This window comes from Amphichorda felina (assembly GCF_050947745.1).
Source record: "Amphichorda felina strain 45539 chromosome Unknown scaffold_7, whole genome shotgun sequence".
Lineage (NCBI taxonomy): Eukaryota > Fungi > Ascomycota > Sordariomycetes > Hypocreales > Bionectriaceae > Amphichorda > Amphichorda felina.
Genome location: NW_028145043.1, coordinates 1,740,168 through 1,753,827, shown reverse-complemented (window position 1 = coordinate 1,753,827; position 13,660 = coordinate 1,740,168). Strand labels below are relative to the sequence as shown.

At 55.1% G+C, this 13,660-nt stretch overlaps 6 protein-coding genes across 6 annotated transcripts; 4 read left to right on the top strand and 2 right to left on the bottom strand.

The window, feature by feature from the left end:
• Positions 1-28: 28 nt before the first annotated feature.
• naa30 (acyl-CoA N-acyltransferase) lies at positions 29-634 on the bottom strand (the record flags this gene model as incomplete). Its single annotated transcript, XM_083196733.1, has 2 exons — positions 29-409; positions 455-634. 2 exons carry the CDS (start codon positions 632-634, stop codon positions 29-31), a joined length of 561 nt encoding a protein of 186 aa, XP_083047941.1.
• Positions 635-1,684: 1,050 nt separating this feature from the next.
• On the top strand, positions 1,685-3,571 carry LRO1 (phospholipid:diacylglycerol acyltransferase; the record flags this gene model as incomplete). Its single annotated transcript, XM_083196732.1, has 1 exon — positions 1,685-3,571. One exon carries the CDS (start codon positions 1,685-1,687, stop codon positions 3,569-3,571), a length of 1,887 nt encoding a protein of 628 aa, XP_083047940.1.
• Positions 3,572-4,234: 663 nt separating this feature from the next.
• On the top strand, positions 4,235-5,870 carry LDB17 (DUF2013 domain-containing protein; the record flags this gene model as incomplete). The annotated part of the gene is made up of 3 exons (XM_083196731.1): positions 4,235-4,292; positions 4,359-4,888; positions 4,947-5,870. 3 exons carry the CDS (start codon positions 4,235-4,237, stop codon positions 5,868-5,870), a joined length of 1,512 nt encoding a protein of 503 aa, XP_083047939.1.
• Positions 5,871-7,982: 2,112 nt separating this feature from the next.
• On the top strand, positions 7,983-10,619 carry SLM2 (SLM1 family PH domain-containing protein; the record flags this gene model as incomplete). The annotated part of the gene is made up of 4 exons (XM_083196730.1): positions 7,983-8,508; positions 8,571-9,058; positions 9,113-9,450; positions 9,500-10,619. 4 exons carry the CDS (start codon positions 7,983-7,985, stop codon positions 10,617-10,619), a joined length of 2,472 nt encoding a protein of 823 aa, XP_083047938.1.
• A 754-nt stretch (positions 10,620-11,373) lies between these two features.
• Positions 11,374-12,132, top strand: GAR1_2 (Gar1/Naf1 RNA binding region-domain-containing protein; the record flags this gene model as incomplete). The annotated part of the gene is made up of 3 exons (XM_083196729.1): positions 11,374-11,431; positions 11,501-11,551; positions 11,615-12,132. 3 exons carry the CDS (start codon positions 11,374-11,376, stop codon positions 12,130-12,132), a joined length of 627 nt encoding a protein of 208 aa, XP_083047937.1.
• A 547-nt stretch (positions 12,133-12,679) lies between these two features.
• Positions 12,680-13,461, bottom strand: CHO1 (CDP-diacylglycerol-serine O-phosphatidyltransferase; the record flags this gene model as incomplete). Its single annotated transcript, XM_083196728.1, has 3 exons — positions 12,680-13,048; positions 13,106-13,299; positions 13,368-13,461. 3 exons carry the CDS (start codon positions 13,459-13,461, stop codon positions 12,680-12,682), a joined length of 657 nt encoding a protein of 218 aa, XP_083047936.1.
• Between the last annotated feature and the right edge of the window lie 199 nt (positions 13,462-13,660).

Sequence of the window (13,660 nt, the reverse complement as noted above, 5' to 3'; positions counted from 1 at the left end):
ACAACCCCCCAGCTTTGGCCATTCCAAGTTAGATAACCTGTCCATGGTACGGTTCTGGGCTTGTATCCGGATCGATAGACTGGAGCAGAAGGACAAGCCTGTAGGCACTGTTGCCATTCAGGTAGTACCGGTGCAGCTTTTTTGATCTCAAAAACCCCAGCCGCTCGTAGAGTCGCATGGCCGGGACGTTGGTCTCTTCCGTCTCAAGAACAATTTCGTCCGCTTTCCGGCTGGCCATGGCTTCGATGGCCCTTTTGACTAAGGCTGTTGCGACACCGTGACCTCTATATGGTGAGGCTACGGCTAGCATGGCGATATATCCGCGCCGTGTGGGGGTAGAGTGGGCGGCATGAACGTCCAGTTTGCAGACGATGACCCCGATGAGAGAGTGGTCCACGGGGCTCAGGGCCTATTCTGGTTAGACTTGAGAGGAGATGAAACCTGGGGGACGCACCATGAAACAGAGGTGTGCCCATTGGCAGAGAAAGTAACGGTAGACGTAGATGCTATAAGGTTCGCTCAAGTCTTTGGAGATGAGAGCCCTTATTGCGGGGAGATACTGAGCCTCCAAGGCATGCTCATATTGGACATATTTTAGCTCCCCCGGTAGCTCGGCCTGTTCTTTCACCTCCATGACGATTTTATAGGTTCGATTTAAAGTAGGATTCCCAGAAGAATGAGAAGAGTTACTGTACCGCTCGCGCTCGGCGGCACAGGCGCACAACGAGGGGTTGATATTCGATGTTCCCCGCCCGTGTCGTCCAGTGTCGGGGGGTGACTCACGCTACTAGGAGGGCCTGAGGATGAGATGCAGCGTCAAGGCACACCACTTGCCAACGAGGTTGGCAAGCCTGTCAGCATGAGGCGCAGGGTGCCCCGTGGCGGTTGGAGACGGGACTTGAAGACCGGGAGCGGAGGGAGCAGTTGCAAAGATGAGGATAGGTGGCGTGGTTGGGACGGAATGGGCCCACGCGAAACAGTTCATGCGCTAGCATCCATCGACGCCTGAAGGCCCGCAGAGGGCAGGTGCATGCAAGGCGACGGGCGGCTTCCTGTGGCCTACATCTGGTTGCCCTATATGGCGTGGGATCGACTTTGGAGTTTCTGCAGGAGAATATATGGGAGAATATTACACCAACTACTAGTCAGGACTACGACTAGCAAACTGCATATTATTCCCCCGCGCATATCCCATGGCCTGCACGTTTGGCTTCAACAAGCCCATTGTGGCTGCATTGCGCCAGCAGCGGGGCAGCAGCAGGCCGGCTCCAGCGAGCTCCAGTGCTGTTGACGTCAATCCCTGGGCGCAATCCCAGCTCCTCAGGCCAGGCAGTGGTAAGGCACATGGATCAATGCTCAGCCTTCTGGCAGGGTGCACCACCACATTTGATCTAGAACTCCGTCTCTAACTACCTCGGCGTGCTCCAAACTCCCCGCCCACGCTCCCGCTCTTTGCGAACGACCGAGCCTTGCTCTTCGAGTCCTCACGCCAAATGCTCTCACAAAGGCGCTTAGCATTCCATAAATTCCATTCTGCCGCCTCGTTCTCTTCACCATCTTGAGTAGTCTTTTCTTGGACTGCGCTCGAGCTCCTCCGGTCGTCCCGACGAACCCCCTCCCCACCGCTCGATCTGTATCTTCGGCTCCATTCGTTCGAAATTGTCAGACTCGGCCGCCTCCCGCAATGGCGACGACGTTGAGGCGGCGTCGTCTGCCCCCAGATAACCGCCATGTCGAGGTCCCTCATAGGGAGGACAGCCAACCCACGCCCCATGTCCATGTTTTTGCTCCGACGCCTAGGAAAACCAAGCGTAGAAATACCTTCATCTTCCTCCTGGGCGGTTTGTGTGGGATTATTGGTGCCGGCTTCTTTGCTTCGAGCAACGACCTGATAGAGCTCCCCGAATTTGGAGACTTGAGCGTGGATAGCCTTCTGGACGTTGTCCCAGCAGGGCTGGTCAAGGATGTGCGGGACCTGTTGCAAGGGGAGCGCGACGTTGCAGAGGCTTATGACTCCTTCTCGGTTGGTCTCAAGGCACGAGAGGAAGGTCTGGATGCTTATCATCCGCTGATAATGGTCCCGGGTGTTATCTCGACGGGCCTTGAATCCTGGGGGACAGCCAATATCTCGCGCGCATACTTTCGGAAGCGATTGTGGGGAAGCTGGACCATGATGAAGGCTCTGGTGCTTGATAAAGAAGTCTGGAAGCAGCACATCATGCTGGACAAGGAGACTGGGTTGGATCCGCCGCTTGTGAAGCTCCGAGCTGCACAAGGGTTTGACGCGACCGACTTCTTCATTACCGGCTACTGGATCTGGAATAAGATCTTTGAAAACTTGGCCACCATCGGTTACGACCCGACAAACTCCTTTACAGCATCCTACGATTGGCGGCTGTCGTATCCTAACCTCGAGGTCCGTGACCGGTACTTCTCTCGCCTAAAATCGTACATTGAGGCTGCGGTAGCCTCCGAGGAACGCAAGGTTGTTTTGGCGTCGCACAGCATGGGCAGCCAAGTTATTTTCTACTTCTTCCATTGGGTTCAGTCTGATCTCGGCGGCAAGGGGGGACAGGACTGGGTTGAGACGCATGTCGATGCTTGGATCAACATCAGCGGCTGCATGCTCGGTGCCGTCAAAGATGTCACGGCTGTCCTGTCTGGCGAGATGCGTGATACTGCCCAGCTCAATGCTGTTGCTATATATGGCTTAGAAAAATTTCTAAGCAAACAGGAGAGAGCGGAGCTCTTTAGGGCGATGCCGGGTATCTCGTCCATGCTTCCAATGGGAGGGAACGCAGTATGGGGAGATTTGACTTGGGCTCCAGACGATCGTCCGGGGCAGAGCCTGTCCTATGGATCGCTGCTCAACTTCAGGACTGGCTCTAACTGGACAACACCCGAAAGAAACTTTACAGTCGAAGACTCATTGGAGTACCTGTTTAATACGACGGAGGCCTGGTATCAGAATGAGGTAAAGAGGAGCTACTCTCACGGCGTTGCTCATACCAGAGCCGAGGTGGAGGAAAACGAGAATGACCCGTCGAAGTGGGTTAATCCTCTCGAGACAAGGCTTCCCCTGGCTCCAAGCCTAAAGATCTACTGCTTCTACGGCGTGGGGAAGCCAACTGAGCGCGCCTACTATTATCGACCTCCCGACATGCCGTCCACGACTTCCTTGAATATCACTATTGACGTTGGACTCACTGAAGGTGACGTTGACCATGGTGTCATCATGGGAGAAGGGGATGGTACTGTGAATCTACTGAGCTCCGGCTACATGTGTAACAAGGGGTGGCACATGGACCGCTACAACCCAGGCGGCGCCAAGATCACGGTCGTGGAAATGCCCCATGAACCTGAGAGATTCAATCCCCGAGGAGGCCCAAAAACAGCTGACCATGTCGACATTCTCGGCAGGCAAAACCTGAATGAGTTGATTCTCAAGGTGGCAGCCGGGAAGGGGGACACGATCACTGACTACATTGTCAGCAATATCCACGAGTACGCGGCGAAAGTCAAGATTTACGACGAAGAGAGTGTATCCGAGGCAGCAAACAACTTGCCGTAGTCCGACCTTCTTGACATGGTGGTTAACTCTGCTTTTTATCTGGCAGTCATGATGGGTTTGGAATTCATCAGTTGGTGACACTTAGGCGGCGCCTGGGATAAAAGGGCGGAGATGTTGTTTTATGAAGCTATACCCACGAACATGTGTCTTTAGCATAGAGGTAGACCATGACTCGACGTTAAGTATATGGGCTGACGTATATTATTCTTATATAATGATTAACAAGAAATATTGACTTGGTCCGAAGGGGTGCAGAATAAAATGGAGTTGGCGAGTTGGCACAGTACCTGGGACGGGGCATCTCCCCCGATCTGATGAGGTCACGGCGTTTTCGCAGGCCATCTGGACGCCCCCACTGCCACGTTACCCCACTAAGGCTGAGCCGTGAACATCCATCTCTGCCTTCATCCTCCGCATTCTTCCAGCCACAACATTCTTTCTTGGGGTCGTTGCTTCATTTCTATTTCTTGATACTAGCGAATTGGAACATTTTGTTGTCAGGCCATCTTCACCAGCCAGTCGCTGTGTGCGTACGCTGCTACACTACACAACCTCACCTGTTTACCACGAACCTCATGTGCCTTGCTTCTCCCCCATCGGTCTGGTAGCTTCCACTGTGTGGCCTGATGCGTTCGCCGCCGCGCCACGTGTACCGTAAGAAGCATGGCAGACGCCGAAGGGGCCTCGCTCTCTCCAGAAGATGAGGAGCGCTGCTGGAATGGTACGTCCCAGGGGGACATGTTCCGTATTCACCAGAGCCGTCTCGGTAGCTGACTAGTCTCCCCAGAGCTGGACCAATGCGTAACCGCGACCTGCGATAGTCACGAAGAAATCGACGATGCCCTGCGTACCTGGCTCGAGATTACGACGAGCCTCCTCGAGGGGACTGATTCCCAGGCCGACGTCATAACATCGGCCCAGATGCTCCTAGAGTCCCGGTTGTTTCGAGACAATGACGAATACGTGCGAACACAGATCATACACAGCCTCCTCCAGGAGGACGATACGGGTCCGCTGTCGGCCATAGCGTGCCTCCTGCTGCTCGATGGACACCACGAGGACACGCTGTTCCCGCGCATGGTGGACGAGGCGTGCTTTCCGCGACTGCTGGAGCTGATCAAGGCTCAGAAGGACGAGGATCCGCGACTCCATCGGTTTCTGCTGCAGTTAATGTATGAGATGTCACGCATGGAGCGGCTTCGGCGGGACGACATCCAGCTGGTAGATGATGGATTTATTCACTATCTATTTGGACTAATCGAGAATGTCTCGGATGATGTCCACGACCCTTATCACTACCCAACAATCAGGGTCCTAGTAAGTAACACCCCCGTTACATTTAACCAATCCATTAATACTTACTTTCATTCCTAAGCTGGTCTTGAACGAGCAATATATGCTGGCATCTACCGACTCGGTTGCCGACCCTGACAGTCCAGCTTCTGGATTGACGAATCGAATTGTCAAGTGCTTGAGCCTCCATGGGCCCTCGTTCCGGACTTTTGGAGAGAACATTATCCTTCTCTTGAACCGGGAGACGGAAACATCGTTGCAGTTGCTGATTTTGAAACTTCTGTACCTTCTCTTCACAACTAAGGCCACCTACGAGTATTTTTACACGAATGACCTGAGAGTGTTGCTAGATGTCATCATCCGAAATTTGATGGATCTGCCCGATGAAAAGATCTCTCTGAGGCACACATATCTGAGAGTCCTTTACCCGCTCTTGGCCCACACACAGCTGAGTCAACCGCCACACTACAAACGCGACGAGGTTCTTCGAGTTCTCAGCATCCTTAGAGGCTCTCACAATGCGCACTTTGCTCCGGCAGACGAGACAACGCTACGACTCGTGGACCGAGTATCTAAGGTGAAATGGCTCGATGATTCAGAGCAGGGCAAAGGCGAGGCAGAGGTTGCGCGGAAGATTCTCGGAATCAGCCTGTCACCTTCGCAGACGGCGAGTAGCATCAGCGTGGGCGACGTGGCAGGCGTGATGGAGAAGCCAGGGGTCCAAACACCGAGCCGAAACAACGGCGAAGGGAACAAGGAGAAGGGTCAAGTCGGCGTGGCGTCACAGGAGGAGGTCACCGTGACTGTAAAGACAAAGAAGCCTCTACCGGCAGTGCCCCGACACCGCCATGGAGTACCCTTTGCGCAGGCGCAAGCAAGCAGTGGGCAAACTAATGGAGGAGGAAAAAAGGTACCACCTAAGGCACCCCCTCCGCGACGATGGGGCAAGATGAAGGCGGTTCAACAGCCGCCAGTGGACACAATTCAGGAGGCAGCACCTGAATAGAGCGGGAGAAAGCCCCTCTTACAGATGAGTTAAGCAGGGGTATAGCCGAGATTGGTGATGAGGGCTAAGGCTCCTGTGGTCCCATCAAAAGGTTACGAAGCCACAATCAGTGGAAGTTATTACGGAACTACTACGGCGTTTTGGAACATGGAAAGTTGGGACAGTATCGCGATGCCGCGATGCCGGCGCTGTTAGTTAGGAATTTACACATACCAGCAGGAGTTATTAATGGCAGTCGTCTTGAAGATCATCTCGAAGCATAGCTGGTCAGGTGCAAGTCCATCCGTCCTTGGTGACGATGTCCTTGGTGACGGTGGTCGTGATGGAGAGCAAATCTGGCGCGACATTGGGCCTGGCGGAGGCCGACTCACTCTCACGAGACTTGGTAACTAGTATCCTATTGTGAAGTCATGTGGAGGTCCTAACTCAACATCGGCCCGCTCGGGAGGCCGGATCCGGAGGTGGAGGCGACGAGGGTCGAGTCTGTCGCGAAGATGTGGAGGTGGATGTTGAGGGCCGAACTAATCGTTGTAGCGCCGTAGACTTGTGTTAGCCTGTACGACAGACTGAACTAAGAATATCATGCCTAGAGAGACTGCAAGGATGGAAGGTTGGGGGGATGGGCAACTAGGCAACTAGGCATGGGGGAAACTCGAAATGTAGCATGGTTGTCGAGATGCCGGTCAACGTGACCAACGGACGACGTCGTCGTCGGCTGCGCCAAATATAAAGACCGAGACAAACAGGACGGAAGATCGCCTGGTCTGCTGGAGCAATTGGAGGGGCCTCGGGGAGGATGCGGGGCCGCCGCGGGGCCGCGTGGCTGGAGCCTGAGATCTCCAGCTGATAACGTCATCATTGAGAGCTGTTGGTGGTGCGAGTGGTACACTGGAGTCTGGTGGTGCTGTATTGCTGGGTTGCCCAGTGGGCTCGTGGTCTTTTTTTTTTTGCCCTTGTCTTTAGCTGGCTCGGCTGAGGTGGGATTGAGTTTGCGGAGACATCCCATAGAGCCTTCAGTTCCCCGACAGTCGCCGTGGGTCGTGGGCCAGCAGAGCAGCCGTTGCTACTTATGTATTATTTGCATGATTAATGCGTCTAGAATGTCGATGGTCGCCACGGAGACAGACGCAAATCTCAAGCCTCCAAGGCCACCTCAGCACCTGCGTTAGCCCTGCAGCAGGGCAGGGTTATTGAGCGCCCAGGCAGGCAAAGCCCAAAAAGGAACACCTGGAATCCCTGCCGCGATCCATGTCGCCATCCTGCCGCATCTTGGCTGCCAGTATCTACGTCAGAGGAGTTGGCACCTCTATGTACCATTACTAGGTACCTACGAGTCCCAAGTGGAATGGGTGGCCTCCAACCACGAAAAGTACGGAGTAGAGGCGGGAGTCTCGGGCGTACACGAGTAGGGCCAACAACTGGGGTACGTGGGATTGCGCCGGTATGTAGAAACACGTATTAGGACGACGATGATGGATCATGATGCCAATATGTCTGGGCATCTGGGCATCCACGAATAATACTCGTAGCTCTGCCCAAGTCCCCAAGCTCAGTGCGTGGAGTGCGGGTGTGCAAGTGTCAAGTCTAGCCCGCCCAGCGTCATCTTAAGACCTCCACTTGCCTCTTCTACTAATTACATAGTACTCATACTGTTCCTGCATCTCGCCGACATTTTTTTTGTTTTGCCTCCTTTCTGCCACTTCGTACATTTGACAAGCTAGTGATTGGCAGTTCCCTTCCGACAGAGACGTCCCCGGCCAGCACCGCACACACAGCGCACAAGAGACTTGACCTTTTGGGCAGCGTTCCATCGCCGCCAGTGTACTTCGTGCAGAGGGGCGCATTAGCTCCAGCCCAAGTCTCAGTCTTGTCGCCTGCATTGCGTCAACAACAGCAATTGGCGTCGACCTTGGTCACCCCAGATCTCCGACTAAATCATCCCTCCCCCCCTTCGTCACCTCCCCAAAGCCCGGGCTCTCCCCTCGCTCCCCCGCCAGCGCCGCCTGCGATCCGACGCTGCTTTTGCGAGGAGATCCTGTGGTCTCGGCCCTTGAGCAAAGCAGTCACCGGGCGACGATCATTGCTCCCTGCCAACCCCCAGCATCTGCCGTCATGGACTACCCGGCCTCCGACCGTTCCTCCAACTCTCACCTACAACAACATCATTATAATCACCACCCACAGCAGCACGACTACAACTTCAACTACAACAATCCTTACCAGCCACATATCGACGCCAGCATCCAGGACCAACCAGACGGTACTGCCCAGCGCAGTCGCTTTACCGAGGAGTGGGACGCAAGCCAGCGCGGCAGCTCCATTCTCGACGGCCGCAACGGCGTCGCCCGTGGAAACGCCATGCCGCGCACCGCGTCCCTCCGCAGCTTCAATGCTGGCGACGATCAGCAGCTTTCCACCGCCCAGCTCCCCACCCGCGGAAACACCCTCAAGAAGAGGAACTCGATGCGCCGCAGCGGGAGCTTGCGCCGCACCGGCAGCCGGCGCAGCATGAGGGCTGGCAGCGTCAGGAGTCTGGCTCTCCAGTCTGGCTCCGACGCCGACGACGTCCACAGTGCCTTCTTCTGCCCTGTACCGACGACTGGGAACCCTACAGAGGTACTTATCGACAGATTCCAGTGTAGGTTTTACCCAGCGTCTAGCTCGGCCTCCAGCGCCCTATGTTGACCCATTGCGCTCTAGCTTGGAGAAAGATCCTCAAGGACCTCATTGCATACTTCCGCGAGATCCAGAACCACTACGAACACCGCAACAAGACCCTGGTGAAGCTCCACAATGCTTCCAACAACATCGCGACACCCCCAGGGTTCCTCCGCTCCGCTGGTATCGACGATGCGCTCCAGTTCCTCCGAGTCTATAATAGGAATGCCATTATCGAAGCTAGCAAGGCTAAGGAAATTGAGGAGGATGTCATTCTTGCCCTGACTGGGCTCCGTAGCGACTTGCAACAGAAAATTAAGGAGATCAAGAACCTTTCCGGTGACTTTAAGAATACGGTCGACAAGGAGATGGACCACACTCGGAAGGCAGTTCGTGCGCTACAGGATATCCTCGGCAAGAATGAGGTCGATGATGCCAGCACGACGGGAAAGCAGGATCCTTTTCTGCTGCGCCTGGCGGTCGATCGCCAGGTAGAGCGACAGCTAGATGAAGAGAACTACCTCCACCAGGTGAGACAACACGGGCTTTTCATCTCCGCGTAGTCAGTCGCTAACACGTTTTAGGCATATCTCAACCTCGAGAACTCTGGCCGCGAGCTCGAGTCAATCGTTGTGGGCGAGATCCAAAAGGCTTACAATGCTTATGCCGGCATCCTGAAACGTGAGGCAGACAATGCATATACCGTCATTGAGGAACTTCGGGATGGACCAATCTCGATGCCAAAGGACCAAGAGTGGCTACACTTTGTGGCCCATGAAGACCAATTCATCGATCCGACAGTACCACTGCGGTCTGCGCACCAGATCCACTACCCCGGGCAGGATCATGTCGCTGCCCAAGAGATCCGGGCCGGATTATTGGAGCGCAAGAGCAAATATCTAAAAAGTTACACGGCAGGATGGTATGCTGAATTCCCCTGGCCATCCGGCAATATACTGACACGAAGCTAGGTATGTACTTTCGACTACTCACCTTCACGAATTCAAGTCAGCGGATAAGGGCCAAGCACCCGTCATGTCTCTTTATCTACCGGAGCAGAAACTAGGCTCGCACTCTACCGGAGAGGGCTCATCGAACAAATTCGTTCTCAAGGGGCGACAGACGGGTGCTATGCATAGGGGCCATACCTGGGTCTTCCGTGCTGAGAGCCACGATACCATGATGGCCTGGTACGATGATATCAAAGCGCTTACTGAGAAGACCCCCGAGGAGCGGAACATGTTTGTCCGCCATCACTCCCGGAGTCTCAGCCAGTCCTCCCGCCGGTCTGCCAGCAGCGACGGTCTTGTTGACGAAGACGACGAGGAGCCCTTCTCCGCAGGTTCGCAGATCGACGTCAATCCGAGTCCGAGGCATGACGCCGCGTCACGACGATCACAACCAGGTGGGAGGTTTCCATCTGATATCCAAGTCAATGCACAGCGTGGCTTACAGGCCCCTCATTCGCCATCTAGCTTAAGCTCCGGTACCAAGGACCATAGAATCTCGGGTGCCCCGGCCATAGCTGCCGCTGGAGCCCTCCCGGGCTCGGCCATGGAGACCCTCGCACCTGAGCAGAATCACAACCGGGGCTATGGGAGTCTGGAGCACACACAGGTAGAAGAATCGTCAGATGCTGCGGTTGCCAACCATGAGGCGCAACATGACGGCGTAAATCCATACACTGGCGAGCCGGATGTACCTAGCCGACAGCCCCACCAGCAAACTTACGTTGTCCCTGTGGTCACTTCGCACGGCGACCAGGACCAGCAACCAGACAAGGCTGAGGACCAAGAGGAGAAGAGTGGCGTCGACCGAGAAGATACAGTTGTGGGTGGTTTTTCGCAGTCTAGCTACGGCGACGAGGCTCAGACGAACGGTAACTCCATGTTGCCAGCCACTGGGCTCGGCGACAAGTCGGAGATGCAGCCCGCCATTGATACTCCCGAGTATGTCGCCACCACGGGAGGGGACTCCTCTAGCAACAATCACCTCCGACGGCCGGCAGCGAACACGACGGGGGACGACAGTGTTAACACCATGTCGAGCTTGCACATGCCTGGCGGCTATCCTCACACCACCATTTCGTGAGGGGCATCCCTTTATCTTCTGTCTTGTGGATCTTATTCATCGTGAGTATATACCGGACTCTCATTTGTACTTCTTATTGTTGTCTGTGGTATTTTGAAAGACTTGGAAGGGTTGGCCAAAAGTACGGGATGGGGGACACCGGGTGCCAAACAAGGTGCGGATGGGCGTTTTTTTATCGACAATTTCTTTGGATTAACTAGGTGGATATATCTCGCATGCTTATCTGGATCGGCGTCTCGATCAGTATATTTTCTTGGTTACAATGAGGGCATCGTTGTCTATTTCTGGTCGGAAACTGCCGTTGGGATCGAGTGCACGGTCGCAATACTAGGTCATCGATGAACAATATAGGAACACATTAAAACCAACCTGGTAAATACTAGAAGGTGAAAATATTATGGCTTATTGATGAAATTTCCATCCAGATGCCTCAAGGGCATTACCTACGGAGCACCCGTACGTCGAAATGCTGAAGTGACTCGCGGCTCACCGGGATTCCTTGGCGACGGCCCAACCCAGTTCCCCAATTGCCGCTGTAACATTAATCCGCTCTCCCTCCACATTTTACACAATTGCCCAATCGGAGGGGCATATGCTCCAACATGCCTGAGCCGCCGAAAATTTCCACCGACCACAAAAAAAAAGTTATCGACAGGTCGCAACCGGCAACACACGCAAAGACGAACGATCTCAGCGGCCCAACAACGAACCGAACGACGGCCCAATTGACCGCAACAAGCAGCAGGCCGTAGACATGTCTTTCCGAGGAGGAGGCTTCCGCGGGGGCCGCGGCGGAGCCCCGCGTGGTGGCGGTACGTTAAATCCTGGAGAACAAGACGAAGCCTTGATGGGATCTCGGTATCGCTGACATTGAACTTCAGGCCGCGGAGGATTCCAGCAGAGGGATTTTGGCCCACCCGCGACTGTCCTAGGTATGGCTTAATCCCCTCTCCTTGACCTCAAAAAGGAATCAAAAACTAACAAAGGGCGGATAGAAATGGGCAAGTTCATGCACGCCTGCGAGGGCGAGATGGTCTGCGAGTCCATCAACCCCAAGGTGCCGCACTTTAACGCGCAAATCTTCCTCGAGAACAAGACGGCCGTCGGCAAGGTCGACGAGGTGCTCGGCCCCATCAACCAGGTCTACTTCACCATCAAGCCCTCCGAGGGCATCCAGGCTACCAGCTTCAAGGAGGGCGACAAGTTCTACATTGGCAGCGAGAAGCTCCTGCCCCTTGACCGGTTCCTGCCCAAGCCCAAGCCCCCGCCAGGTGCTCCCAAGCCCAAGCGCGCCGGCGGCCGCGGTGGCCCGAGGGGTGCGGCCGGTGGCCGTGGAGGCTTCGGCGGAAGGGGTCGCGGTGGTCCCAGGGGCGGCGGCCGTGGTGGGCCTCGCGGCGGCGGTGGCGGCTTCTCCAGGGGCGGCGGCGGTGGTGGTTTCTCGAGGGGCGGCAGCGGAGGCTTCTCCCGCGGTGGTGGCCGTGGGCGCGGTGGTTTCAGCCGGGGAGGTCGGTGAGAGTAGAGGGCGAAGACCGGTCTTGGTCGATCTTGTCGAGGGGAGAGGGCTTAATTGGCGTTCAACGGGAGGACTCTGCTTTTTCTTACCAATTACTACTGTCGCAATTGCTCGCCGGAATGTTTCGGATCTAAGAGGGACTTGGATTTCGAAATTTGTACAGTCGCAATGGTTATACAAAAATATGGTCATCAAATGCCTTCTGCTGCAAACTTGCGGAATGCAATCAGCTTATCACGGGGACCACAAACCGGTTCTTCAGAATGATTTGAGATACAAGACGCTTTATGGTCTGTTCACGTACGTTTTAACTTGCTTTGCTATCTCGCTACCCATATGGAAAGCCTTGCCCTGTGTATATACCTATGCTGAGGCAACCCACCCAAGCCCTTTGTGCGTATGCTAACGTACACCATGTTTCCTTCCCATACAATGATACCGCCTGCGGACTGAGCAACCTCAATGAAGCCCGCGGTATCGATCCGCACCACGTCAACTAAATTCTATTTATTTCCGCGTGGAACCAGAGGATGAGGGGCAATGCTGGCTAAGGCTTCGGTATGCGGATCGTCCGGCTCGTCATGAGGCACCCGTGAATCACAAAAATGAGCACAACGGGGTGGATCTCGAGCAGGGTGCCCTGGGCCCACACACCCAGTGGAACATCCTCGAGAATCCAGCCGCGGTGCAGCCAGTACGCCATGATAGCGTCAACGCCTAGCGACGTGGGGATGGGGGTGCCCTCAAAGTACTTGCTCTTGCCGGTGGCGTCCTTGGGGAGCGTCGACACGGTCACATTGAAGCGGGCCAGGCGAGTGAGGCCACAGAGGACGAAGAAGGTGAGGCCGAGCGTGTCGACAACCGAGCGCAGGCCGAGGCTAAAAGCCACCATGGCAGGGGCGACACCAAACGAGATCTGCCGTCCATATCAGCCATCGTATCGCGCCGTGGGCACGGGACAATTATAACCTACCAGATCTGCGAGGGAGTCGAGCTCCTGTCCCATGAGGCTGCTCTTCTTCCTCCACCGTGCAATCTTGCCGTCAAAGGCATCAAAGAAAAAGCCAAAGGGCAAAAATACCAGAGCAAGCCATAACTGATTGAGCGAGTCGGGGTCACCTAGGGCGTACCGCAGGGAAGAGAATATCGACATGGTTCCGCAGAAGCCTAAAAGCATCGGCATGTCAGTCTCTGTATATTCCATGGTTTCCATACAGTGTCATGATTCTTCGTACCGTTCAGGAGCGTGACGAGGTCGGCAAGGTGCATGGCACGCACGAGCGAGAAGTGCCCGACATCGGCAGACAAGAGGATCTTTTGCTTGTCCATGGCTGCATAGCAGAACGGTTAGCAAGCAGGCTCCCCTAGACTATATCTTTGGCGACCGAGGGCGCCTACCCGGCTGGATGGAGCTGCTACTGTCCTGGGCAGCATTCCCGTTGGAACTCGACACTCGTTTTGACATAGCTTGCCACGGACGTAGTGAGGTTGGGGGGAGGGGGGTTGGGTTTCGATTCAAGCTCGGCTG